The sequence below is a fragment of the Nomascus leucogenys genome, chromosome 2 (genome assembly GCF_006542625.1).
Source record: "Nomascus leucogenys isolate Asia chromosome 2, Asia_NLE_v1, whole genome shotgun sequence".
NCBI classification, from domain to species: Eukaryota; Metazoa; Chordata; class Mammalia; order Primates; family Hylobatidae; genus Nomascus; species Nomascus leucogenys.
In genome coordinates, this window is record NC_044382.1 from 23895117 (window position 1) to 23920673 (window position 25557).

General features: G+C 44.9%; 2 protein-coding genes across 5 annotated transcripts in view; one reads left to right on the forward strand and one right to left on the reverse strand.

Moving 5' to 3' along the window:
• Positions 1 to 1381: 1381 nt before the first annotated feature.
• CNOT8 (CCR4-NOT transcription complex subunit 8) lies at positions 1382 to 19986 on the reverse strand. 4 transcript variants are annotated; one of them, XM_030825996.1, is made up of 8 exons: positions 19957 to 19986; positions 19452 to 19591; positions 14814 to 15002; positions 12819 to 13012; positions 7394 to 7555; positions 6323 to 6467; positions 5547 to 5657; positions 1382 to 2880 (listed from the first exon to the last, which is right to left on the reverse strand). In XM_030825996.1, exons 3-8 carry the CDS (start codon positions 14928 to 14930, stop codon positions 2731 to 2733), a joined length of 879 nt encoding a protein of 292 aa, XP_030681856.1. In that variant the 5' UTR covers positions 14931 to 15002; positions 19452 to 19591; positions 19957 to 19986; the 3' UTR covers positions 1382 to 2730. The 4 variants fall into 4 exon arrangements, with proteins under 4 accessions (XP_030681856.1, XP_030681858.1, XP_030681868.1 ...); XM_030825998.1 differs by lacking the exon at positions 14814 to 15002 and having other exon boundaries at positions 19957 to 19980; XM_030826008.1 differs by lacking the exons at positions 12819 to 13012; positions 14814 to 15002; positions 19452 to 19591 and having other exon boundaries at positions 19705 to 19977.
• Positions 19987 to 24812: 4826 nt separating this feature from the next.
• FAXDC2 (fatty acid hydroxylase domain containing 2) overlaps positions 24813 to 25557 on the forward strand; it is a 32153-nt gene continuing 31408 nt past the window's right edge. The window contains exon 1 of the mRNA XM_003276568.4: positions 24813 to 25021. The gene's annotated coding sequence lies outside the window, so the exon portion shown is untranslated. The remainder of the gene's footprint in view (positions 25022 to 25557) is intronic.

Here is a 25557-nt window from a genome sequence, read left to right on the forward strand (position 1 = left end):
TGTGTGTTTTTTTTTTTTTTGAGACAGAGTCTTGCTCTGTTGCCCAGGCTGGACTGCAGTGGCACTATCTTGGCTCACTGCAAGCTTCGCCTCCCGGGTTCACACCATTCTCCTGCCTCAGCCTCCCGAGTAGCTGGGACTACAGGCGCCCGCTACCGCGCCCGGCTAATTTTTTTTTTGTATTTTTAGTAGAGACGGGGTTTCACTGTGTTAGCCAGGATGGTCTTGATCTCCTGACCTCGTGATCCGCCCACCTCGGCCTCCCAAAGTGCTGGGATTATAGGTGTGAGCCACCACGCCTGGCCACCTGTAAGCACTTTGGGAGGCCAAGGCAGGCAAATCACTTGAGGTCAGGAGTTTGAGACCAGCTTGCCCAACATGCTGAAACCCCGTCTCTACTAAAAAAATATAAACATTAGCTGGGCATGGGGGCATGCACCTGTAGTCCCAGCTACTCAGGAGGGCGAGGGTGCAGTGAGCCAAGATCATGCCACTGCACTCCAGCCTGGATGACCGAGGGAGACCCTGTCTAAACCTCAAAAGAATTACACCTTAAGTGATTCTCTTGGTTACCCTACAGTGGCATCACTTTTTAAGGCTGAGCACTCACATAGACCTATATGCACTCATACATACTAAGTTCTTGCCAGTTCTAATAGACTTGTGCTCTTTCTTGCTAAAGCTCTACTGTAAGCTCTTAACTCTCACATGCAATGACCAAACCCCGCACTCAACACTGAGTTCCTCAACCCTTTATCTCAGCATTTCTCCTGACATGTAAGTCCTTAATTGTAGAAAATATTAAATGTCCTGCTTTAATTCAAATTTGGAAGGGTATCTGCATAGTGCTCAGTCACCAGCATGCCAGGGCAGCCTGGTTGAGAACCACTGACTGCTGTTTCACCACAAATTAGTGATAAATCTCGTTATGTCAACTTCCCAGTCACAATTCTGTATCTGCCCCTGTACCAGACTTCTTAAAACCCCACATTTTGTGTCAATAGAAATGGCTGGAAACAAAGTCTTGAGCCAACTCTAGGATATCCGAAGTTCAGGTTGTTTAAAAGAATCCCACTAATTAACAAGCTAATCCACCATGTGTAATGGAGTGACCCCAGGAAATATTAGACTGGTTTAATTCTATAATATTAAGACCCAACAATCTTGAGTATGAAGAGACAATTCCATTTACACAGGTGCTCATGAAGATCTTCCTACCAAGTGATATGTATTTTTTTTATTCCCGAACCCACCCCCCCAAGTGATATTTTGTATGTAAGCCAACTTGGGGACAATGGAGGCAAGATGCTCTTACTTCACTGATGGCAAATGACCATCTTCCAGAGCCAGCAATCCATAGCTATGAAAGACCAAACCTCAATGCCAGTGGTTAAAAAGAAATCTTTATTTTACAAAATTAAAAACATAAATAGTATTTACAAGCATCTTAAATACCAGCTTATAATACTTGACATTTTTTAATCATTTCAAATTGAGTTTTCCATAAGCTTTTAAAATGCAAGACCATTCATTCACTTGAGTGAGTTACCAGTTTTTATTTCCACCAATCCAAAGTGGGTTTTGGTTTTTGAAATTGTCCATACTGTAGTCATTCAAAAAAACACAATATGCTTTTGAAATGACTAGCTTTAAAAAAAAAGTCCTGAGCTTCCTACCCCAGTTGTGGGATATTACTCCGAAACAACTCAAGAACCCAAATTATCTTACTGCCTGATTAAATGTAACCACTCTAGCTTTTTAAAGACATTCCTGGTACTCACATTAATCCATCTCCCTAACATTTCAGGTTTGCTGGAAGGAAAAGTAGAGAAATGGAAAAGAGATGTGGGAGAATCCAGATGACCATCTGAAATCACATTATTGAAAATACAACAGACATGACCCAAAAATCTGATCTTACTAGTTTCCTTCAGGGTCAACTCCAGGATATTTTATTGTACAAAAATTTCAAATGATTTCAGATGATGCGTATGTGACAGCAAACCTGAGTGGCACAATGGAACACAGACTTAAAAGATGCTTCAGTGGTCAGCACTCATTCTGGAGTTCTCATGAATGAAGGGTAGACAGATTCAGTAAAATTGTTTGCTTTTAAGTTTCATTATCTGGTCTTCAAATTTCAGCACAGAGCAATTCATTTCCATATAGTAATATGTAAAGAAAGACTACAAAAGTGTGAGGAAAGCAAATGTCCTCGAGAAGGGTCAGAAAAGGAAAGGAAGACTCAGTATCTACAACCCATTACCTAAGAACACCATTTTGTTCCATTTTCCCTGGAAGCCCTCACAGCTCAGCTGAGAATCAGAGTAAGAATCTTCATTATCAGAGATTAGCAACAAATTTAAAAGAAAAAGAATGACAACAGGTAAGAGTTATATACATTTTACTAGTTTGTTTCAGACTTGTCCTGGATATTTAAAAAAGGTGTCAAATGAGCCATGGATGCTGGTGGCAGGAGGCAACCAGAGAGGAGACGCTCGAGTATGAGGAATGGGGAAGACTTATTTACAAATTCAGAGCAAACTCCTCTCTTCTGGGTCTAAAATAAAGACATCTTTTGTCTTCAGTAAAACAAAAGTCTTTCTGCTCAATGCAGATGGTAGGTACAGTGTGCTCAAAAGAAGCATTTTCTCTTGGGGAAGATAAGTACACAGTCAGCACAGTAAGCACCACTCTGGGATCAGGCCCACCCTGCAGAGCCTGGCGCCATCACTGCTGCATGTTGTTGATAATTGCCAGGATGCTCATCTTCTCCTGGGCAGAGTCTACATCCTCATTCTGCTTCTGGGCCACTCCTGTGCCTAAGCCATAGAGCCGCCCACAGTACTTGGCATCATCAATGCTGTCCTCAAAAAACAACTGCAGAACGGGACAGAGAACCATGGTGAGAATTATGCTAGAAGTCATGACAAGTATAAATACTATCACATCTGGCTGGGCGCAATGGCTCACGCCTGGAATCCCAGCACTTTGTGAGGCTGAGGCGGGCAGATCACTTGGGGTCAGGAGGTCGAGACCAGCCTGGCCAACGTGGCAAAACCCCATCTCTACTAAAAGTACAAAAATGAGCCAGGCATGTTGGCACACACCTGTAATCCCAGCTACTTGGGAGGCTGAGGCAGAAGAATCACTTGCACCCAGGAGGCAGAGGGTGCAGTGGGCCAAGGCCGTACCACTGCACTCCAGCCTGGGCAACATAGCGAGACTCCATCTCAAAAAAGAAAAAAACCACTACCACATCACCACCTCCCAGCCTTCCTAAAGCCCTGAAAATATACCAAACTAGAAAAAAAAACTAATAGTATAGAAAGGCTCAGCCAGGCACAGTGGCTCACGCCTGTAATCCCAGCACTTTGGAGCGCCAAGGCAGGTGGATTACGAGGTCAGGAGTTCAAGACCAGCCTGGCCAAGATGGTGAAACCCCCGTCTCTACTAAAAATACAAAAAACTAGCCAGGCATGGTGGTTGGCACCTGTAATCCCAGCTACTTGGGAGGCTGAGGCAGAGAATTGCTTGAACCCGGGAGGCAGAGGTTGCAGTGAACTGAGATCACACCATTGCACTCCAGCCTGGGTGACAATGCAATACTCCGTCTCAAAAAAAAAAAAAAAAAAAAAAAAAAAAAAAAAAGGAGACAGGGTTTCACTCACTGCAACCTCCGCCTCCCAGGCTCAAGTGATTCCCTTGCCTCAGCCTCCCGAGTAGCTGGGATTACAGGTGCATGTCATCACACCTGGCTAATTTGTATACTCTTAATAGAGGCAGGTTTCGCCATGTTGGCCAGGCTGGTCTCGAACTCCTGACCTCAAGTGATCCACTTGCCTCGGCCTCCCAAAGTGCTGGGACTACAGGTGTGAGCCACCACACCCAGCCTAAACCTTTCCTTTTAATGCAGTTTTTTCATGCTCCTTTCTCTATAGGAGAAAGGCTCTCCTATCTGAATAGACATACTTTCCATGTATTCTTTTACTGCCAGTATCTCTGTGCTGCTGCTGTTTAACGCAACTGCTCCCTTCTCTTTAACAGGCAGAGCAATGGGCTGGGCTGGGCTTGGGCTGTGGATTCAGCGGGACTCACCTGACCTTGGCAAAGTCATTTAAACTCCTTTTAAGCCATAGTTCCCTATCTATAAAACAGGATAATAGGGTTATTATGAGGAATGAGATAACGAACAGTAAGCACTTAAAGCAAGATCTCTCCACTGTGGCACTACTGGAGCAGGATAATTATTTGGGGGAACTTGCCCAGTGTATAATAGGATGTCTAGCAGCATTCCTGACACGTAGCACACCACCCTCCCCCACCAGATTGTGACAACCAAAATCATCTACAGATATTAACAAATGTACCCTCCAGGGCAAAATCATCCCCAGTTGAGAATCACTGACCTAGAACATTTACCAACACATGGTAACAGTTGTTTATAATTAAGAGTAACAAAGAGGAAATGTGCTCTCCCTCTCTACAATCTTAGCTCTAAAAAGGAGATCCATGTCTACAGATCAATTAATCTGATCCGTTCCTCAAAAGTGTCAACAAAATCAATATTTTAATTTTTCAAAGCAACGTCTTACTCCTTCTACATCTTCAAATATATTTTAAAACCTGAGTCAGTGAGTAAAGAAACTAAAAGAGGAAATTAAGAGTCTAATTTTTACTAAGGGGTTATAATAAACTCAATATAGTATTTATTTAATAATAATTAACAGAACTTACCACAATGTCAGTAGGTGGCCTAACAAATATATTTCTATTACAGGAATCAGAAGAAAAGCAAATAACTGAACGGATTAGAGCTGCCAAGAACACCAAGTTCTGGACTTGGGTGTGCTCAAGAATACTTGGTTACCGGAAAGTGGCTTTCACATCAGAATGCTGCTTTTGCCTCTCAAACATGTGACATGCTGCATACCATAACAAAAAACAACCACTTTCAAAGTGGCCATCAACTTGCTAAAAAAACAATCGATGTGGCTGGGCGTGGTGGCTCACACCTGTAATCCCAGCACTTTGGGAGACCAAGCCAGGCGGATCACCTGAGGTCAGGAGTTCGAGACCAACCTGGCCAGCATAGTGAAACCCCGTGTCTACTAAAAATACAAAAAAATCGGCCAAGCACAGCAGCTCACGCCTGTAATCCCAGCACTTTGGGAAGCCAAGGCAGGCAGATCACCTGAGGTCAGGAGTTTGAAACCAGCCGGCCAACATGGCGAAACCCTGTCCCTACTAAAAATACAAAAATTAGCAGGGCATGGTGGCGGGCACCTATAATCCCAGCTACTCGGGAGGCTGAGGCAGAAGAAAAGCTTGAAACTGGGAGGCGGAGGTTGCAGTGAGCCAAGATCGCACCACTGCACTCCAGCCTGGGTGACAGAGCAAGGCTTCATCTCAAAAAATAATAATAATAAATAAATAAAAAATAAATGTTCAACAAACCTCAGCCCACACAACAGACCATCCGCTACCTCCTTAGCCTTCAGCAAGTCACTGCCGAGAGGCCTGTGATCACATTCGAGGAAGCTTACCTCTTTCATCCTAAAGAAAGCCATTCCGGTCAGCAGTGAGTCTGAGCCTGCCTGGTGCTGCCTTCCAATTCTCTGCAAATCCAACTGATCAGCAACTTCCTGAAGACCTCCCTGGAGATGGATGGAGAACAAAGGCAGTATTACAAACCCAACATGCCCCTACTGGAGTCAGCTAAGTGCAGTTATGAGTTCACTAAATTCTAGCAAGAAGTGGGGAAAGGCCATTTATTTAACAGGCCTTAGTAACCTCTTTTTAGCTCTTCTTCCCTTTTTCCAGACGCTATATTGTGCTACATCCTACATTTTGCTCCTTTCCATGTTGTTAATTTTTCCAGACCTCTGCCTTTAAAATCAGAATTGCAAGGCTGAGGAAACAGTAAATCCCACTCTAATTCTAGACAGCAAAGCTCTATGTCAACAATTTATTACAGTACCAAGTTCTAAAACTTTCTAGAGTTAAGAACCCCTCTAAGAATCTTGTGATATCACAGATCCCATCCCTAACAAACAGCATTTATACTTTTTCATTAGGTTCATGGACCTCGAGTGAAGAATGCCTGCCTTAAGATGACAGAAGCAGAGGGTTCCCTTCATGGCCAGGTTAAAGATCGTTACCACACAAATATCTGTGCAAATCAGCTTTATGTTATACCCTGTCTAACACCACACTGGCATCTAGTACTCAATAATGTATGCTGAACACATAACAATAAAGCAAAGTCAGCTTTTTTTCTGTCCTTATTTTTGTTACTGGTATTAAGAAAAACATCATATACCTTAAGATTTTTGCAACTCTTCATCAGGTATTTCACATCATAAATGGATGGGAAGAAAAGGTTCAGAATATGAAAGAATTCATGTTCCTCTTCTGGCAAACGAGAATCTGTAAGCAACTTTACCATATAGCCAAAATCATAGCCACTACAAGGAGAGAATAAACCACAGAGGTTAAAAAAGCAGCGGTTATCAGGCCCCAGTGTTCAACCATTTTATTTCTCAAAGCTTGTAAATGCTACTCCATGTTAGGAACTTTCACTTTTTCTGAGCAGTTTATCGTACTATAATCTGAATCTTTTTCTTTTTTTGAGACATAGTCTCACTCTGTTGCCCAGGCTGGAGTGCAATGGCACGATCTTGGCTCACTGCAACCTTCACCTCCCGGGTTCAAGCAATGATCCCTGCCTCAGCCTCCCAAGCAGCTGGGATTACAGGCGCCCGCCACCAGGCCTGGCTAATTTTTGTATTTTTAGTAGAGATGGGGTTTTGCCATGGTGGCCAGGCTGGTCTCGAACTCCTGACCTCAGGTGATCTGCCTTCCTCAGCCTCCCAAAGTGCTAGGATTATAGATGTGAGCCACTGCACCCGGCCTATAATCTGAACTTTCTAATAACAACCTAACAGACTAATATGGGAGATATAAAAAAGTACCCAAGGGGTTTAATTGTAGATTCGGTTCACCAAAAACCCAAAAGCACTGAGAAGTTAAAATAAGGAGAATCTGGCTTTCAAGTACCTAAGAAACTCCGGGACAGCCATTTAAAAGATAACCAAGTACTGTGACCCTCTCCACCCATTTTCTTTCTTTCAGAATATGAAAGAATTCATGTTCCTCTTGGAATTAAACCCACTGATAGCCACATGATACAGCCAAATACTGTGTGAAACAAACCAGTATATGAGCCCCAGTGTTTTCTGAAAAACTGAAACATGGGCAACAAGTACCAATTCAACTTCTGACTGCTGCTGAAGAACAGAACAGTCACTAGGACTGCAAAAATGACTAAGAATTCAATTCCCTGCTCCAGTGTAGCCCAAAGTGAGAGAAATACACATTCCCTAGGACTGACCTATGAAATGAAAGCCATTTGACATTGTCACAGAGAACCACTCCTGATGTCATAAGCAGCTCTGCAAAGTGCAGTGTGTCAATCCCTTCCTCTTCATGCTTCTGAAACTGTAGTCCTGAGTTAGCAAGGAGATCTATGGAATCCTGGGAGTACATGTCCTCTCTAAAAAACAAGGTGTTTATTTATTAACTGGTGAATAACGAAACAGAAGTAGTGGCCACAATATTACCACCACCTTATAATTATAGTACAAGTATTTTTGAAATGCTTTTCCTAACTTAATAGATCAATTCACTCTTTCCAACATTCAAACAAGCATGCAAAGTAGATCATCATATTTCTGTGACAGATAGAAAAATGAGATTTTCCTCCATAAACTAAATTTCCTAATTAAAATAGGTATACATTTGCTCATTATTAAAAAAAAAAAAAAAAAAAAAAAGACCAGGCACAGTGGTGAACGCCTGTAATCCCAGCACTCTGGAAGGCCATGGCAGGAAGATCACTTCAGGCCACCAGGAGTTCCAGACTAGCCTGGGCGACAGAGCAAGACTCTGTCTTAAAAAAAAACACACACACACACACAAACAAAGATTAGCCAGGCATGGTGGTATGCACCTGTAGTCCTAACTACTCCGGAGGCTGAGGTGAGAGGATTGCTTGAGGCCAAGAACTGGAAGGGGCTCACACCACTGCACTCTAGTCTGGGTGACAGCAAGATCCTGTCTCAAAAATAAAATAAGTAGGCCGGGTATGGTGGCTCACACCTGTAATACCAGCACTTTGGGAGGCTGAGAGAGGCAGATCATGAGGCCAAGAGTTCAAACCAGCCTGGCCAACATGGTGAAACCCTGTCTCTAGCAAAAATACAAAAATTAGGCCAGGCGCGGTGGCTCATGACTGTAATCCCAGAACTTTGGGAGGCCAAGGTGGGCGGATCACGAGGTCAAGAGATCAAGACCATCCTGGCTGACGTGGTGAAACCCTGTCTCTACTAAAAACACAAAAATTAGCTGGGCGTGGTGGTGCGCGCCTGTAGTCCCAGCTACTTGGGAGCCTGAGGCAGCAGACTCGCTTGAATCTGGGAGGCAGAGGTTGTAGTGAGCCAAGCTCGCACCACTGCGTTCCAGCCTGATGACAGAGCGAGACTCCCTCTCAAAAAAAAAAAAAAAAAAAAAACCCACAAAAAACAAAAATTAGCCGGACGTGGTGGTGTGCCCCTGAATCCCAGCTACTCAGGAAGTTGAGGCATGAGAATCACTTGAACCCAGGAGGCAAAGGCTGCAGTGAGCCAAGATGGCACCACTGTACTCCAGCCTAGGAGATAGAACAAGACTGTCTCAAAAAAATAAATAAATAAACTTAAAAAAAAAAAAAACCAACAAGGCCGGGTGCAGTGGCTCACGCCTGTAATCCCAGCACTTTGGGAGGCTGAGGTGGGTGGATCACCTGAGGTCGGGAGTTCGAGACCAGCCTGACCAACATGGAGAAACCCCGTCTCTACTAAAAATACAAAATTAGCCGGGCGTGGTGGCGCATGCCTGTAATCCCAGCTACTCAGGATGCTGAGGTGAGATAATTGCTTGAACCTGGGAGGCAGAGGTTGCAGTGAGCTGAGAAAGCGCCATCACACTCCAGCCTGGGCAATAGGAGCGAAACTCCATCTCAAAAAAAAAAAAAAAATCAACCAACAAAAAAATATTGAGGCACAGATGGTGGGCAGCCAGCTAAGATGACCTGATGCGCCTTTCAGCTGATTCAGGCTACTTGCCTCAGTCTCAGAGTCACCGCCACCAGGGCCAGTCAGTCTCAGGGGATCCAGCAGCTGCTGCAGGCTGAGAAATGTGCCACTGAGAAGGTATCCAAGGCCCGTGAGAAAAAGACCCAGAGGCTGAAGCAGATCAAAGGAGCAGCTGAGGATGAAACTTAACAGTACCACCTGCAGAGGGAGGAAGCGGTCCAAAGGAAGCCACAGCCCTGGAATCCCAGTAGCTGCAGCACTCAAGTGGCGTAGGAAGCCCAGAAGAGGACCAGCCTCCAGACCTACTTCTGGCAGAACAAGGCTTGGATAGCCTCTTGGCCACTGTCTGTGACACTGGCCAGAAATCCATGAAAACTACAGCATAAATGGAAAGGAGTGGGAGAAAGAAGTGCCTGTTCCATGAATTGGCGTTTTAGACGCCCTCAGGGAACATAAAGCTTTGGCAAAGCTCAAGTTATATTCTTATGAAAATGAAGTAAATAGGTCGGGTGCGGTGGCTCACACCTGTATTCCCAGCACTTTGGGAGGCCGGGGTGGGTGGATCACGAGGGTCAGGAGTTAAAGACGAGCCTGGCCAAGATGATGAAACCCCGTCTTTACTAAAAATACAAAAGTTAGCCAGGCGTGGTCGTGGGCACCTGTAATCCCAGCTACTTGGGAGGCTGAGGCAGAGAACTGCTTGAACCTGGGAGGCAGAGGTTGCAGTGAGCCGAGATCACACCACTGCACTCCAGCCTGGGTGACAAAGCAAGACATTATCTCAAAAAAAAAGAAAAGAAAAGGCAGTAAATAGGTGGGGCATGGTGGCTTATGCCTGTAATCCCAGCACTTTGGGAGGCCAAGGCAGGCAGACCACAAGGTCAGGAGTTCAAGACCAGCCTGGCCAACATGGTGAAACCCTGTCTCTACTAGAAAAATATAAAAATTATCCAGGCATGGTGGTGGGCGCCTGTAATCCCACCTACTCGGGAGGCTGAGGCAGGAGAACTGCTTGAACCTGGGAGGCGGAGGTTGCAGTGAGCTGAGATCGTGCCACTGCACTCCAGCCTGGGTGACAGAGCAAGACTCCGTCTCAAAAAAAAAAAAAAAAAAAAAAAGAAAAGAAAAGAAAAGGAAAGGAAGTAAATGATTTCTGTATATTACATAGCAGGTCCCTTCACTTCTTGGAGAGTAGCAAATCTAGCTTCTTTGTACAGACTTACAACTTAACTAAAGCTTGTATATTTTAAAAAGGACATTAAAAATTTTTTTTCTCTTTACCTCGTATTTCCTAGAAATGTAATGGGTATGTGTTGTCTGTTTTCCTATGTCTTTTAGCTCAAGCAACACATGTATCATTGTTGACTTTTTCTTTCTTATATCTAGTGAAAGGAAAAAAGTTCTTTGAAGAAAGAAAGAAATTAAGTTTTCTTTTTCCCTAATGCTTCCATGAAGGTCAGGTGCTTTATCTATGAAAAAGTAGCAAATAGTTATTTGTAACCCATGTGAAGCCACAGCCAGCCTTAAAGTAGTCTATTCCTGCTAATGGTTAAACAATGAATACTAGTGTAATTGTTTGAGCTCCTTGTAGTTTCTCTTAATCAAAATTACTAGATGACAGAATTAAATAACTTGTAACATGTTATTACTTGGTATACAGATGATTATCTAAAAGACTCTGTCATGAAAAAAACAGAAAAAAATTATGGTCTTATAATGCTACCCCACAGACACAACACCTTCGTTTACAGATCTTTCTAGACTATTTTCTCTATCTACACATACACACCTACATCCCTTACATCTCTACATCACAAACCATCTTTACAAATCAATACTCATCCATTGTAACACTGGCATAATATTCCACTCTAAAAATATATCCACTAATTCAACCACAGGAATTATTTATAATACCATGTAACACAAAAGTAAGGAAATAAGCTAAACAACTCCTGTTCCACTAGACTTTCACTTGCTTTTCATATAAACTTGGGTTAGACAATAAGAAAACCACTGCAATCTTGATTTTTTTCCACTAAATTAAAACCAGTGTTGAATCACAAGTTTCTTTTCCACTTAAATAAACATTATTTTTTTGTTTTGCTTATTATAACTAGGCTTCAATCCCAAGTAAACATTATTTTTTTTCTTTTTCTTGAGGCAGAGTCTCACTCTGTCACCTAGGCTGGAGTGCAGTGGCACAATCTCGACTCACTGCAGCCTCCACCTCACGGGTTCAAGTGATCCTCCCACCTTAGCCTCCTGAATAGTTGGGATTACAGGCACCCGCCAGCATACTCAGCTAATTTTTTTATTTTTTAGTAGAGATAGGGTTTCACCACATTGGCCAGGCTGGTCTTGAACTCCTGGCCTCAATTGATCCAGTGATTCACCCACCTCGGCCTCCCAGAGTGCTGGAATTACAGGCGTGAGCCACCACGCCCGACCACAAGTAAACATTATTTTAAACCCAAACATACTCAAACCACTCAGTGAAATAACTCATTTTTCTTCCTTGTATTATATTATTTTTATGGTACAAACTACAGGCTTTGACAATAAACTAAAAAATGCAGTTAAAGGAAAGATCCAGATGATCTCCCAAAATTATTTGAACCTCAAGGAAATTTCCAAAACATACTAACAACAATAAAAAAAATTACTCCTTCCAGGCACAATGGCTCCACCTGTGATCCCAACACTTTGGGAGGCCAAAGCGGGCTGATCACTTTCTACAAAAAATTAGCTGGGCATGGTGGCGTGCACCTGTAGTCCCAGCTACTTAGGGGGCTGACGTGGGAGGATCAGCTGAGCCTGGGAGATTGAGGCTGCAGTGAGCCATGTTCGGACCACTGCACTCTAGCCTGGGTGACAAAGCGAGACCCTGTCTTAACAGGAAAAAAAGATTACTCTTATATCATGAAACACTCCTGATGCCCAGTTAAACAAAGCAGGATATGATAGGAAGTACACTAACATCACTTTATGCAATCAGCAAAATGACAGTCTCCCCGAAATTTTCTTTGAAAATTCCTGGGCATATATCCAAAAGAACTGAAGGCAAGACCTTGAAGAAATATTTGCATACCCATGTTCATAGCAGCAATATTCACAACAGCCAAGAGATAGAAAAAACCCATGTGTCTATCAACAGATGAATAAACAAAATGTGGTATATACATACCATGGAATTTTCCACTGCCTAGGAGTGGAATGACTAGGTCATATGGCAACTCTGTGTTTAACGTTTTCAGGAACTGCAAAACTATTTTCCAGAATTTCCCCCAAAATTCTATATTCCCAGCAACAACGTATGAGGGTTCCAATTTTCTCCACACCCTCAACAACACTTATTATGTCTTTTTGACTATAGTCATTCTAGTGGGTGTGAAGTGGTATCCCAATGTGGGTTTAATTTGCATTTCCCTCATGACTAATGATGTTGAGCATCTTTTCATGTGCTTACTGGCCATCTGTATATTATCTTTCAAGAAAAGTTTATCTTTTGCACATTTTTAGTTGGGTTATCTTTTCATTGTTAAGCTGCTGCTGTTCTTTAAGCAGGACTTCACTTGCTGAGATTCCCTGTTCCATCCTCTGCTTGACCGCTCTATCCAACACCTACCTGGATTCAGTGAAAACAAAACTTAAAATTAACGCATTTATTTAGAAATCACTTACGTAAGATTAAATTTGAAATTGAACTGCCAAGTATTGATTCCAGAAGGATACTCTCCCTTCTCATTTGTGAATGTAAGGCCCAGCTGGATAATTTTTAAAAGGTCAACATTGCACCGCAGAAGCTGATACTGGTAATCTATGGAACTACGAAATTCACCAATTGGTCGCACCACAACACCTGGAAATTCTGTGTCCTGGAAAAGGAAAAAGTCTCTCATCACAAGGTTTCAGAAAACAGTGGATGCTGAATTGGTAATTCATAAATAAAATTTTACCTCCATTTATAAAAGTTAAGTGACAAGCCCCAAACTTGGGCACAAAATTCTTTTTGTGTTTTTTTGAGATAGGGTTGGTCTGTCTCTGTCACCCAGGCTGGAGGGCAGTGGCACAACCACAGCTCACTACAGCCTCAACCTCACAGGTGCAATCAATCCTCCCACCTCAGCCTCCCTAAGTAGCTGGAACTACAGGTGCACGCCACCACACCCAGCTAATTATTGTATTTTTTGTAGAGATGGGGTTTCACCATGTTGCCCAGGCTGGTCTCAAGTGATCCACCTGCCTCGGCCTCCCAAAGTGCACAAATTACAGGCATCAGCCAACCCGCCCGGCCAAAATCCTTTCTTAAAATACTGATCTTGTTGATATCTACTGAGGAAGCACTAAAATCAGGAAGCTTTGCACAACAACTTGATCCTAAATAAGCAGAATGTCAATAGGAAGAGTTGGGTAACTACAGGTAGATATGCAGTCAATTAAGAACATTCTAGGTAGAGAACAATATATGAATAAAAATACAAATACAGGGAAGTGAAACAGCCATTCAGAAAAAAATATAAAGAGACAGGCTTAGCTTGAGTGAAAAGACTGGAAGGAGCTCTGAATACCAAGCTAAAGACTTAACTCTATATTTTTGTTTTCTTCGGGGGACGGAGTCTCGCTCTGTCCCCCAAGCTAGAGTGCAGTGGTGCAATCTCGGCTCACTGCAAGCTCTGCCTCCCGGGTTCACGCCATTCTCCTGCCTCAACCTCCCAAGTAGCTGGGACTACCGGCGCCCACCACCATGCCTGGCTAATTTTTTCTATTTTTAGTAGAGGCAGGGTTTCACCGTGTTAGCCAGGATGGTCTCGATCTCCTGACCTCGTGATCCACCCGTCTCGGCCTCCCAAAGTGCTGGGATTACAGGCGTGAGCCACCGTGCCTGGCCAACTCTATAATTTCTAAAGCAGGAGTCACAAACTCCAAGCAGCTAATGTAAAGGAGTAAAAGTCAGCTAGGTATGAAAATAGTATAAGTAATAGGGACTGCAGTAAAACACAGAGCACATGCCCCTCTACAGGAGGCCCTTAATATTACCACAATACTCATCTCTCTCTCTCCAGCCAGTGTCACGCAGGGGTGGATAACATATATTGCCAGATCTTCCTATTTTTTTTCAGAGATGCCAGAAATCTGGAATTCAAGTGAGTTCTATTGACTTTTAAATGCTGGCAATAAATTTTTAAAATTTTGAATAAGCATTGTATAGTCAAATTCACCACATCTGTGGAACAGATGGGCCCTAGGGGTTGATGTTAACTTCTGCTTTAAAGACTTTCAAACAGAATAATGTTATAAAAAATCTAAGATACTAGAGGTTACATCCTTCTCAGAGACACTGGCTACCTTGATATTTCATAAAGCAACACAACCTTCCATCCGGTTTAATTTACAATGGCTTTAGTGGAACACACCCATTCTTTTCAAAATCTCAAATTAAACATTCCCTAAACCCATCCATATAAGAAGTTGAGTCAAGCTGGGCATAGTGGTATGAGCCTGCAGTCCCAGCAACTTGGGAAAGTGAGGTGGGAGGACTGCTTGAGCCCAGGAGTTCAAGGCCGCAGTGAGCTATGATTGCATCTGTGAATAGCCACTGCACTCCAGTCTGGGCAACACAGCAAGACCCCATCTCTAAAAGTAAAAAAGAAGGTGAGTCAGAGTAGAGCTCCTTACCATGGCAATATAACTGTAACTGAGCACGATTTCTCGGATCTTCCTCATCTCTTCTTCTAGATTACTGGCCCACACTTCACAGATAACCTGGCTATTCTCCACAAGTGCTGCAGGCATCCTGAAGAAACCTGAGAAGTCGTCTTCAGCTAACTAGTTTTACAGTGCAAGCCAGACAATGTTTGGTCTGATCTAGATTTTAAAACATTTTAAAATCATGTAAGTTTACACACACATAAGATGTCAACAAAACAAAGACATCAAAATAATATTTTACAATCACTTCATTAGTTTAAAACATTAAGATTATATTTATTCTCCATTTTATATGATGGGGAAACTTTGTCAACACACACACACGCACACACACACACACACACACGGTTCTTTCTTGAAGAAACTGAAGTTATTGAAACTTCTGCCCAGCAGTCAGTCCTCTGCCACAGAAGTGAAACCACTACCCTAGTTTTTCAGCTCTCTGTAGACTAGACCAAAATAATCACAAATATGCCCTTATCCGTGATTTTCACATCACTTTGCACAGAGACCAAATCATGGAAACAGTCCTACAGGAATCACCTTAGCCATTTTCAATGTACCTGAGATCTCTGAAAGCCTGGAAGAATGTGGACCTAAACTCTCACACTCAAGCCTTTGTACCCATATGATGAATACTGGCATGGGATTCTTCCCCCATCCCACAAAAGGAAATTATTTTTCTCTACAATCCCAAAGTCAAATACAACTAGAGGCAATAAGCAATACCAGTGCCTCTTTAGATATACCAGTGCCTCTTCAGATTTGTGCAAACAGAGCATGAAGTGAGAGATTTAAGTGGTAAAAAACAATCCCACTTGCTAATCTGAACCCTAAAAACCACAATGAAAATCAGAATTTTGGTATTTACTTTTTTTTTTTTTTTTTTTTTTTTTTGAGATGGAGTCTCGCTCTGTCGCCCAGGCTAGAGTGCAGTGGTGCACTCTTGGCTCACTGCAACCTCTGCCTCCTGGGTGCAAGCGACTCTCCTGCCTCAGCCACCCAAGTAGCTGGGACTACAGGTGCACACCACCATGCCCAGCTAATTTTTGTATTTTAGTAGAGATGGGGTTTCACCATATTGGCCAGGCTGGTCTTGAACTCCTGACCTTGTGATCTACCAGCCAGTATTTACTTTTAAGCACATAAATTAAAAAGAAACTATGCAGCAATTCAACAGTAGGACTAAAGATGGCTAGTATAAATCATTCAACCAGAAACAGAATGATTCATGGTGTATTTTCCAGGAGAAAAATCAGGGAGGGGAAAGTATTCTGTGAGAAAAAATTCGACATGATTGGGTCTCTGACTAATGCTGTTATTATTATGGCAAACAACGTACAAGGCCTGGTTATAAAAATATAAAAAAGCCGGGCGTGGTGGCTCACACCTGTAATCTCAGCACTTTGGAAGGCCAACGCAGGCGGATCACAAGGTCAGGAGATAGAGACCATCCTGGCTAACAAGGTGAAACTCTGTCTCTACTAAAAATACAAAACATTGGCTGGCTGTGCACGCGCCTGCAGTCCCAGCTACTCAGGAGGCTGAGGCAGGAGAATTGCTTGAACCCAGGAGGCGGAGGTTGCAGCGAGCCAAGATCGCGCCACCGCACTCCAGCCTGGGCGACAGAGTGAGACTCCACCTCAAAAACAAACAAACACACAAACAAAAAAGAGCTTATCATAAAGGCATTTACTTCTAAGGCAAGCCCACTGCATGGATCCACAACACAATAGTGGGCTCTACTGTATGTACTTAAAGAAAATTTCCTAGAAACAGTAAAACGAATGTAAGTGATTCCCAAAGGACAGAGCAAGGAAAATCTTTGCTTCCTATTTTCAAGATTGGCAGATGCAACAATGAGAATCTGGAGCAAAACAAAACTGGCACCATTTCTCTAAGAAACTTCTGAGAAATCAAACTGTTGGTTTGCCAGCAAACCTTGAAGATTCCATTTATTCAAGGTATCCTATACTTCCACAGATTTTTCTCTGTAATTATAGTAATTAAACTTAAGTAGACTATGTGGTATCTCCCCCCAAAAACATAGTAGAAACTTCTTAAAGCCAGAATAAATTTCTTCTCTTGTTTTGTTCTATTACAGGCTTGCAAAAGAACAATAAAGATCAGGAAAAGAGAGAAGTTCAGAATGAATGTGGAGTAAATTCCACTATCTGACCATAATTCAGAAAATCTTCCGACTCAGAATTTTAGATTCCTAAACTTGCTTAAGATTTCTCCCCTGCAAAAGGCCTTAAAACCATTTTCTATACCCATATAATGTTAAATCGGTGGTACTTCCTTATTTCCCTAACTGAAATAATATCCTTCATTTTTGGTGTCATTTCAAACATAACCATAACTACTTCGGAGGAAGTGGGTGTATCACTCCTGAATTTTTGAGAGATGTTTCCATAAAAGCAAAAGCAACAACAACAAAAAAAAAACCCCACACAACAAAAAGATGCCTTTAACTTCCATTTAAAAGAGCATTGGTTTTTAAAAAGCTAACCACTGTTATACATATCTGGCATATATATGGGGACTGCCAAAGCCACACAGTTGGCAAAAATATGTAAGCCATTTTTGCTCCAAAGTTAGCTAGGATCTGTGGGGAAGTAAACAATAGCTTGCAAGCCCCTGAATGTAGTGCCACTCAAAAATTAAAGAGGAATCGCACTATGCACATTTAATTTAGCAAGTCAAATTACTGCATATGCTGGCCAAAAAATAAAATAAAATCGCAACTTAAATACCAGCAGGATAAGGGCAGTGGCTCACATCTGTAATCCCAGCACTTTTGAGAGGCTGAGCCTGCAGAATCACTTCAGCCCAGGAGTTCGAGACCAGCCTGGGCAACAAAGTGAGACCCCCGTCTCTACAAAAAGTACAAAAACTTAGCCAGGCACGGTAGTGTGTGCCTGTAGACCCAGCTACTCAGGAGATTGAGCTGGGAGGATCACTTGAGCCCCAGGAAGTCAAGGCTGCAGCAGTGAGCTGTGATTACGCCACTGCATTCCAGCCTCAGCAACTGAGCAAGAGCACGTCTCAAAAAAATCATCATCATCATCATCATACCAGCAATTCTGCCTGCTACTTTCCACTTTGTAAGCACACGCTCCAAAATGAGCCTAAGATAGGGGTTTGTCTTCCTCCTTTTAAGCCTCCTCAGGGCAAGCATCTCACAGCGCATCACAACTCTACGGCTTTCAAATATGCTTATTTGCACAACACAGCCCCTAAAGGTAATCTAATTACTTATCTGGGTTACAACCAAAGCAACAGTAACAAGTTTCAAAACTGAAGGAAAAACCGTCCAGGATGTAGTCAGAAACAGGATGCTAATCTCAAGCGTTGCACCTTCCTAGGAATTTTTAAGGATTAATTTTTATTACATACAATGTTTGCCTCACAGGCTGACTTAAAAACTTGACTCCCGCATGAGCTACACAGAAAATTGTGCAAGAGGGAGAGGCTTTCACAAACACACTCACACCTATGAATTACTGAAGTCCCTGCTCTGTGTTGACCTGCAGTGCAGTATGTTCAGATCGCTCCCGTTGATCTACAGTGTAAACTTCTCCAAAACATAGCTCCTTATCTACACTGGAAAGCTCTGAAGGGCAACTAATGATAAAGCCACAGGAAAGTTTTCTCTGCAAGCAATCAAGGCCTTGCTCGGGAAAAGAAATGTTGAGTCTGATTTTGTTTGTTTAAGCCCAAGTGTACAAGGAAACAATAAACATCACTTCCCTATTCTAGAGGACTGAACAAAGGCTTTGCCGTGCATAGATAAGATAGAAAAGGAAGTGGCACGTTTGAAGAAATAAATAGCAGCAGCGTTTAAGAGGATCCTCTGACCCTCCCTTACCTCCAAACACAGTGTCTCAAGGCACTGCCCTGGACTGAACCGCAGTTCAAACTTCTTAAAACCACCCGAATGGCCCAGGTCTGTGAGTTGGCTCCTCCATTCATAAAGCCATAGAACACCAAGAAAAAGTTGTGGGGCCGCAAGAACTAATGAGGAGGTGGCGATTTAGAAGGGGGAGGCCCGCAAGATTCCAAATTCAGGTCCTCCTCCCCACTACTCTGTCTCCCATCATCATTCTCTTCTCGTTTATCATCATCCTTCCACTTCAAATCACACTCAGTCCTCCTCCTTCTGACACGCCATTCTTCTTCTGTTTTTGTTTGTTTGGTAAAGCAAAGTTAAAATTACGGGCCTCAGAACTAAGATAACTAAGTTCGAAGCCAGGCCAGGCCACGTAGTAGTTGTGTGTCCTTGCATAAGCTACTTAACCTATTTCGTGCCTCAGTTTTCCTATCTTGTAAAATGGGTTTGATAATAAGACGCACCTCGGAGGATTGGAGTAGAAGTTAAAATGAAGCATATGAGGTGCTTCGTAAAGTCCCCGCACATATCACTCCAATATTATCGTGTGGTGGTGGCCATTATTATTACTACTCTTTGCTGGGGTTCCTCTCCTCCTCACACACCCTGCCCCTTACACACGCCCCCACTCCCCTTCCCCCTACAGACCCCCAATGGTCTCTCACACACTTTCATCTTACGCTCCTCCTTCCGGTAAGCGCAGGCCCGCTTACCGTGACCGGCAGGGCCCGCGAAGCGCTGGCTAGCTGGCTGGTGGGCTAGCGAGCTGGCGGGCTGGCTGGCTGACTCCCCGACGGCGGCGGCGACGGAAGCCCTGACCCGGAGCTCTCTTCCCTCTACCCCGGATCTGCTCCTAGAACCGAACGAGCCAGTGAGATGAGCGCCCCCGTGCCCAGAGCGGTCTTACGTGCCTCCCACCAAACACCCAGACGGCACCACTCTACCCACCCGATCCGCCCGACTCGCCTGCTCTCTAGTCACTCCAGACGCGCGCGCGCCTGGTCACGCCCGCTCCTCCCCCTTTGCGCGCCCCTGCGACTCCGTGCGTGTTCGCTCTGCCCGTGAGCTCGCGGGAAGCAGCGCGCAGGCGCAGAAGTAACAGGGCGCCGCCGAATAGGTGGGGCGTGGAGGTCTCGAAGCACGCTTGCGGAAGACGGCCAGCCCGCGGCCCTCTTCGCGTGATTAGTTGCGCTCGCTCAATTTAATCATGATTCTTACTCCTCCATTTTGGTCCTCTTTCCGCGCGAACAAGGAAGGCCGTGGTCAAGAACTAGCCCCCCCCCCCCCCCCGCCGTGGGCGCGGCCTGGAAAAATCCAAAGGCCGAGGAAAGGGCGTGGCCCTTCGAACAAACCCCTCGAATTACCACGCCCCCTCCTCCTGGCTTTGAAGGACCGTTAAAATCGTTGGCACGAAGGGATTTGTGGCGAGGCTGACGGAGAAAGAGGCTGTCTCGGATTTCTGTTCTAATATGGCCCCGTAGATGCCTCACTTACAAAGCATCTATCTTACGGTTCCTTTCTGGCAAACAATTAGTTGGGGGTGGGGCGGCTCCCCAAAGCCGAGTGTGGGTGACGTCCGCCAAGGCCCGCCTACCTCCCGGCCTCACCGAGCAGAGCGAGGAGCATTGCCATAGCAACTGGCCCGCCAGGGTCTGCTGGAGTTACAAAGAGGACGGCGCCTCCCGTGGGCACGGCACCTGGCCAGCGCAGGCGTCGCCGGGCTCTTCGGAGCTCCAAAACCTTTGCGGACGCCCATGGAGCTCGCCAGATTTTAATGTCGAGACCCACGGGCTCAGGCCTCGCCCAGGAGCTTCTGAGGCCCCTCTGCCAGCCTCTTAGTTCCCTTTTAATCGTGCTTGAAGAGAGGGCTCTTGACCGACGCCGGCCCTGGGCAGCGTGTGACCAGCTGGGGCGCGCCTCCGCCTAGTGTTCTCCGCAGTGGGAGAGCAGACAAAGCGCCGGCTTCCTGCACACAGCGTGGGCGGCGGGTCGCCCCCAGCCACTCTCGCCAGCGCTCCACCCCTGTTCCCGAGAGGACGTGGGGGCTGCCCCAAGCACGGTTCTAGTTCTTGTCCCAGATGCTTGTACTTGAGGGGCTGTTGATAAGAGAACGGCAAGTGTACCCCTAGTGACGGGGAGAGGGGCTTCTACTATTCACTTTGCACTTTTAAACATTTCCCCCTAAGGGGATTCTCCAAAATCCTCCTTCCAATTCCTAGGCTGGATGCCGAGCTGGCCTTGAGCGGCAATTTTCAAACGGGATTCCCAAAAGCTATTCTCCAGGGAGGTGAACTAGCTCCAGCCTCCAGGATAAGAGCATCAAATGCACTTTCTGAACTCCAGTCCTCCTCTTCTCCCCTCCAAATGAGTGTCTAGCTCCTTATCTCACGAATGGCTGTCGTGAGCTTGTGAAGATTAAATAGTTAATAATTGGAAAAACACCCCGCACCGAGGAAGATAGAAAAGAGCGTTCAATAAATGGCATGTCCCAGTTTGCTCTAACACAGTCGATTTGGGGCCGGGAGCGGTGGCTCATTGAGCCTGTAATCCCAGCACTTGGGGAGGCCGAGGCAGGCGGATCACCTGAGGTCAGGAGTTCAACACTAGCCTGGCCAACATGGCAAAACCCTGTCTCTACTAAATAATACAAAAATTAGCAGGGCGTGGTGGAGGGCACCTGTAATCCCAGCTACTCGGGAGGCTGAGGCAGGGAGAATTGGTTGAACCCAGGAGGCGGAGGTTGCAGTGAGCCTAGATCGTGCCACTGCACTCCAGCCTGGGCGACAGATCAAGACTCCGTCTCAAAAAATAAAAAATAAATAAACAGTGATTCGGTTGAGGAATACATTGACAAAGAAGGCAAGCAAGTCCCCCATCCACCAGTCAGTTTTGTGGGTTTTTTTTTTTTTTTTTTTGAGACGGAGTCTCGCTCTGTCACCCAGCCTGGAGTGCAGTGGCGCGATCTCGGCTCACTGCAAGCTCCGCCTCCCGGGTTCACGCCATTCTCCTGCCTCAGCCTCCCGAGTAGCTAGGACTACAGGCACCCGCCACCACGCCCGGCAAATTTTTTTGTATTTTTAGTCCAGACGGGGTTTCACCATGTTAGCCAGGATGGTCTTGATCTCCTGACCTCGTGATCCGCCCGCCTCGGCCTCTCAAAGTGCTGGGATTACAGGCGTGAGCCACCGCGCCCGGCCAGTTCTGTGGGTTTCTAACGTGCTTTCTTCCACTTGTAGTTAGAGTCAGAAGAGGGTGGTGTGTGCCTGTAGTCCAACTACTTGGGAGGCTGAGGTGGGAGGATCACTTGAGGCCAGAAGGTTGAGACTGCAGTGAGCCATAGTTAAGCCACTGCACTCCAGCCTGGGTGACAGAGTGAAACCCTGTATCTAAAGAAATTTTTTTTTTTTTTTTTTTGAGATGGAGTCTTGCTTTGTCCGTCACCCAGGCTGGAGTGCAGTGGTGCAGTCTTGGCTCACTGCAACCTCTGCCTCCTGGGGTCAAACAATTCTCCTGCCTCAGTTCCTGAGTAGCTGGGACTACAGGCGCCCGCCACCACGCCCTGCTAATTTTTTGTATTTTTAGTAGAGACAGGGTTTCACCGTGTTAGCCAGGATGGTCTCGATCTCCTGACCTCGTGATCTGCCCGCCTCGGCCTCTCAAAGTGCTGGGCCACGCCCAGCCAAGAAATTTTTAAAAATAGGCCAGGTGCAATGGTTCATGCCTGTAACCCCAGAACTCTCACCTGAGGTCAGAGTTCGAGACCATCCTGGCCAACATGGTGAAACCCTGTGTCTTCTAAGAATACAAAAAAAAAAAAAAATTAGCCAGGCGTGGTAGCAGGCGCCTGTAGTCCAAGCCACTCTGGAGGCTGAGGCAGGAGAATCGCTTAAACCCAGGAGGCGGAGGTGGCAGTGAGCCGAGATCGTGCTACTACACTCTAGCCTGGGCGACAGAATGAGACTCCATCTCAAAAAAAAATTAAAAAAATTAAAAAATAGAAAGTAAGAGGGAATAGGAAATAATATCATCTGAGAGGAGCCAAACTAAAGTGAGTCCTGGAAGTCTGGTAGCACAGGTTTATTCAGTGCACAAGATAGACTTGGTCAGCTGGTAAATATAGACATTCTACAATATCTGGAATATTGAAAAAAATTAGTATCTCTGAAAGGAGAGATGAGGAAAAACATGAACAAGTTGTACAAAATGTAATTAATTTGTGAGCAAGCACTGAATGTTTACTGAGCCCTTGCTTTGTGCAACGAATTAGGCAAGGAAAATGAGGAAGACATGGTCCTTTATTGGCCGAATAAAGTATGACACATCTATACAATGGGACAGGAGGCAGCCATTTAACAGAACATGGCAGCTCTTAAGGGTACTATATGGAGCAGTCTCCATGTTTTGTTGTTGACAGTTTTATTTATTTTAGAGACAGGGCCACATTATGTTGCCCAGGCTGGTCTCTAACTCCCGGGCTTAAGAAATTCTCCTGCCAGGCCAGGCACGGTGGCTCATGCTTGTAATCCCAGCACTTTGGGAGGCCGAGGCGGGCAGATTACGAGGTCAGGAGTTTAAGACCAGCCTGGCCAATATGGTGAAACCCCATCTCTACTAAAACAAAAAAATACAAAAATTAGCCGGGCCTGCCAGCGCGCACCTGTAGTCCCAGCTATTTGGGAGGCTGAGGCAGAAGAATCTCTTGAACCTGGGAGGCGGAGGTTGCAGTTAGCCGTGATCATGCCATTGCACTCCAGCCTGGGTGACAGATCAAGACTCCATCTCAAAAAATAAAAAAAAGAAATCTCCTGCCTCAGCCTTCCAAAGATTGCTGAGATTACAGGCATGAGCCACTGCACTGGCATTTTTTGTTTTGTTTCGTTTTTTAGAGACAGGGTCCCACTCTGTCACTGAGGTTGGAGTGCAGGGCACAATCATAGCTCACTGCAGCCTCCAACTCCTGGGCTCAAGCCATCCTCCTACCTCAGCCTCCTGAGTAGCTGGGATAACAGACATGTGCCAGTAAGCTCTGCTAATTTTTTGTATATGTAGTAGAAATGGGGTTTTGCTATGTTGCCCAGGCTGGTCTCGAACTCCTGGCCTCAAGTGATCCTCCCGCCATGGTCTTCCAAAGTGCTGAGATTATACGTGTGAGCCACCATGCCCAGCCAAGTTTCTGAGTTTTGTTTATTTTAGAAAGGAGTCTTCCTATGCTGCCCAGGCTGATCTCAAATACCTGGGCTCAAGTGATCCTCCGACCTCAGCCTCCCAAATAGTTGGGACTACAGGTGAGCACCACCATGCCCAGCCAATCTCCATGTTTGATTGTTAAGTGGAAAAAGCAAGGTGCACAACAAACGTACTATGGTGCTGTTGCTAAAGGAGAAGCACAAGGCCTACCCATGTTTCTATTTACATATGTAAGCTCTGGAAGGATATACAAAAATCTGGTCACAGAGGTTGTCTCTTGGGAGGAAAAAAAGGGGACTGAGGAGAAATTAAAAAAAGACTTTTCGTTGTACATTCTTTTGACCCTATTGTATTTTATATCATTTGCACATTTGCTTATTTAAAAAGTTTTCAGAAATTTAAAAGCAGCTCTTTTTCCAAAGTGCTCCTCACTTCATGTCATGGGTACTGTATCCTAAGTTCCCCTATTTCAATCACAGTGCAAATTCATCCTCCACAGGCGTACCTTTCCTGCATCTAGACTCACTAGAAATAGCTGATGCATCTCTCCTCCCTTGCCTGCCCTCCACAGTAAAAGAAGCAATGAAAAAAAAGAAAATGAGATCCTCTGGTCTCTGTCACCTTTTTATCAACTTGTACTACCTGCCATTATCTGACACCCACATCTTTTCTTGAATCTGCCTCCTCCTATGGGACAGCGACATTTTCTTAAGTTGCAGATGATGGAGAAAATTTTTTAAAAGAAAAACAGGGGGCAGGGGGAGGGAAGCCCAGAGTTTGGCCACATGCACTTTTTTCAAGTTCCTGCTTGAGCTTAGATTTCCTTTCCGCTTTAAGGACATGCCCTCTGGAAAGAAGGGTGTTTTGTTTCCAGCCCACACAGACCCAAACTTTTTCATCACGTGCCTGGCCCAAGCCAGTACGCAGCTCTGTAATGAGATCACCATGGCCAACCTCCCACCCGAGCAAAAACAAGGTTAGCCTGCAGCACAGCCGCAGCAGCAGCAGCCACCAAAGCGGGGGCTGAAAGGGAAGGGAACTTAGATTTGACCTGTGAAAGAACCTCAGAGGAGTTTGGACACAGCCCACTGCAGAGGTAAGTGGGAACTACGGGGGAGGGGTGGTGTTTGCAAAGGTCAGGACATGTCCAAGTTCACTTAAAGTAAGGGCAAAACACACTCTTCCCACCTCTGCCACCACCCTGTCCTCTCTACTTATGGCAGGGTTAGATTTGCCTCCAAACAGTGTCCTAGGACATTTCTGTAGTGCAGTCGCCTCCTTGTCTCTTACTAATGTCTGTATTTTCTGCCTGTGTTTGTACCATCTACCTCCTCAGTAGTCTAATTTTTCTAGCAATTGACAGGTGATTGTAATGGACAAGTAATTGTTTGACTTTAAAACCATGTAAAGGAGCAACTCCTAAGTCAGAACTCAAATGAGAGACAGAACAAACTGGAAGAGACTGTGGGGAAGCAACTGCTGCCTAGTTGCTTCTCATCTCTAATCTGCCATCGCCTGGAAGGTATGGGGCAAAATACAATAGTTTTAAAATTTCTGGATAGATGTGTGGGCTATGAGCTAGACAAGTAGGTCGAAACTGTTTTGATGCAACATACTTGAATTTACCGACAG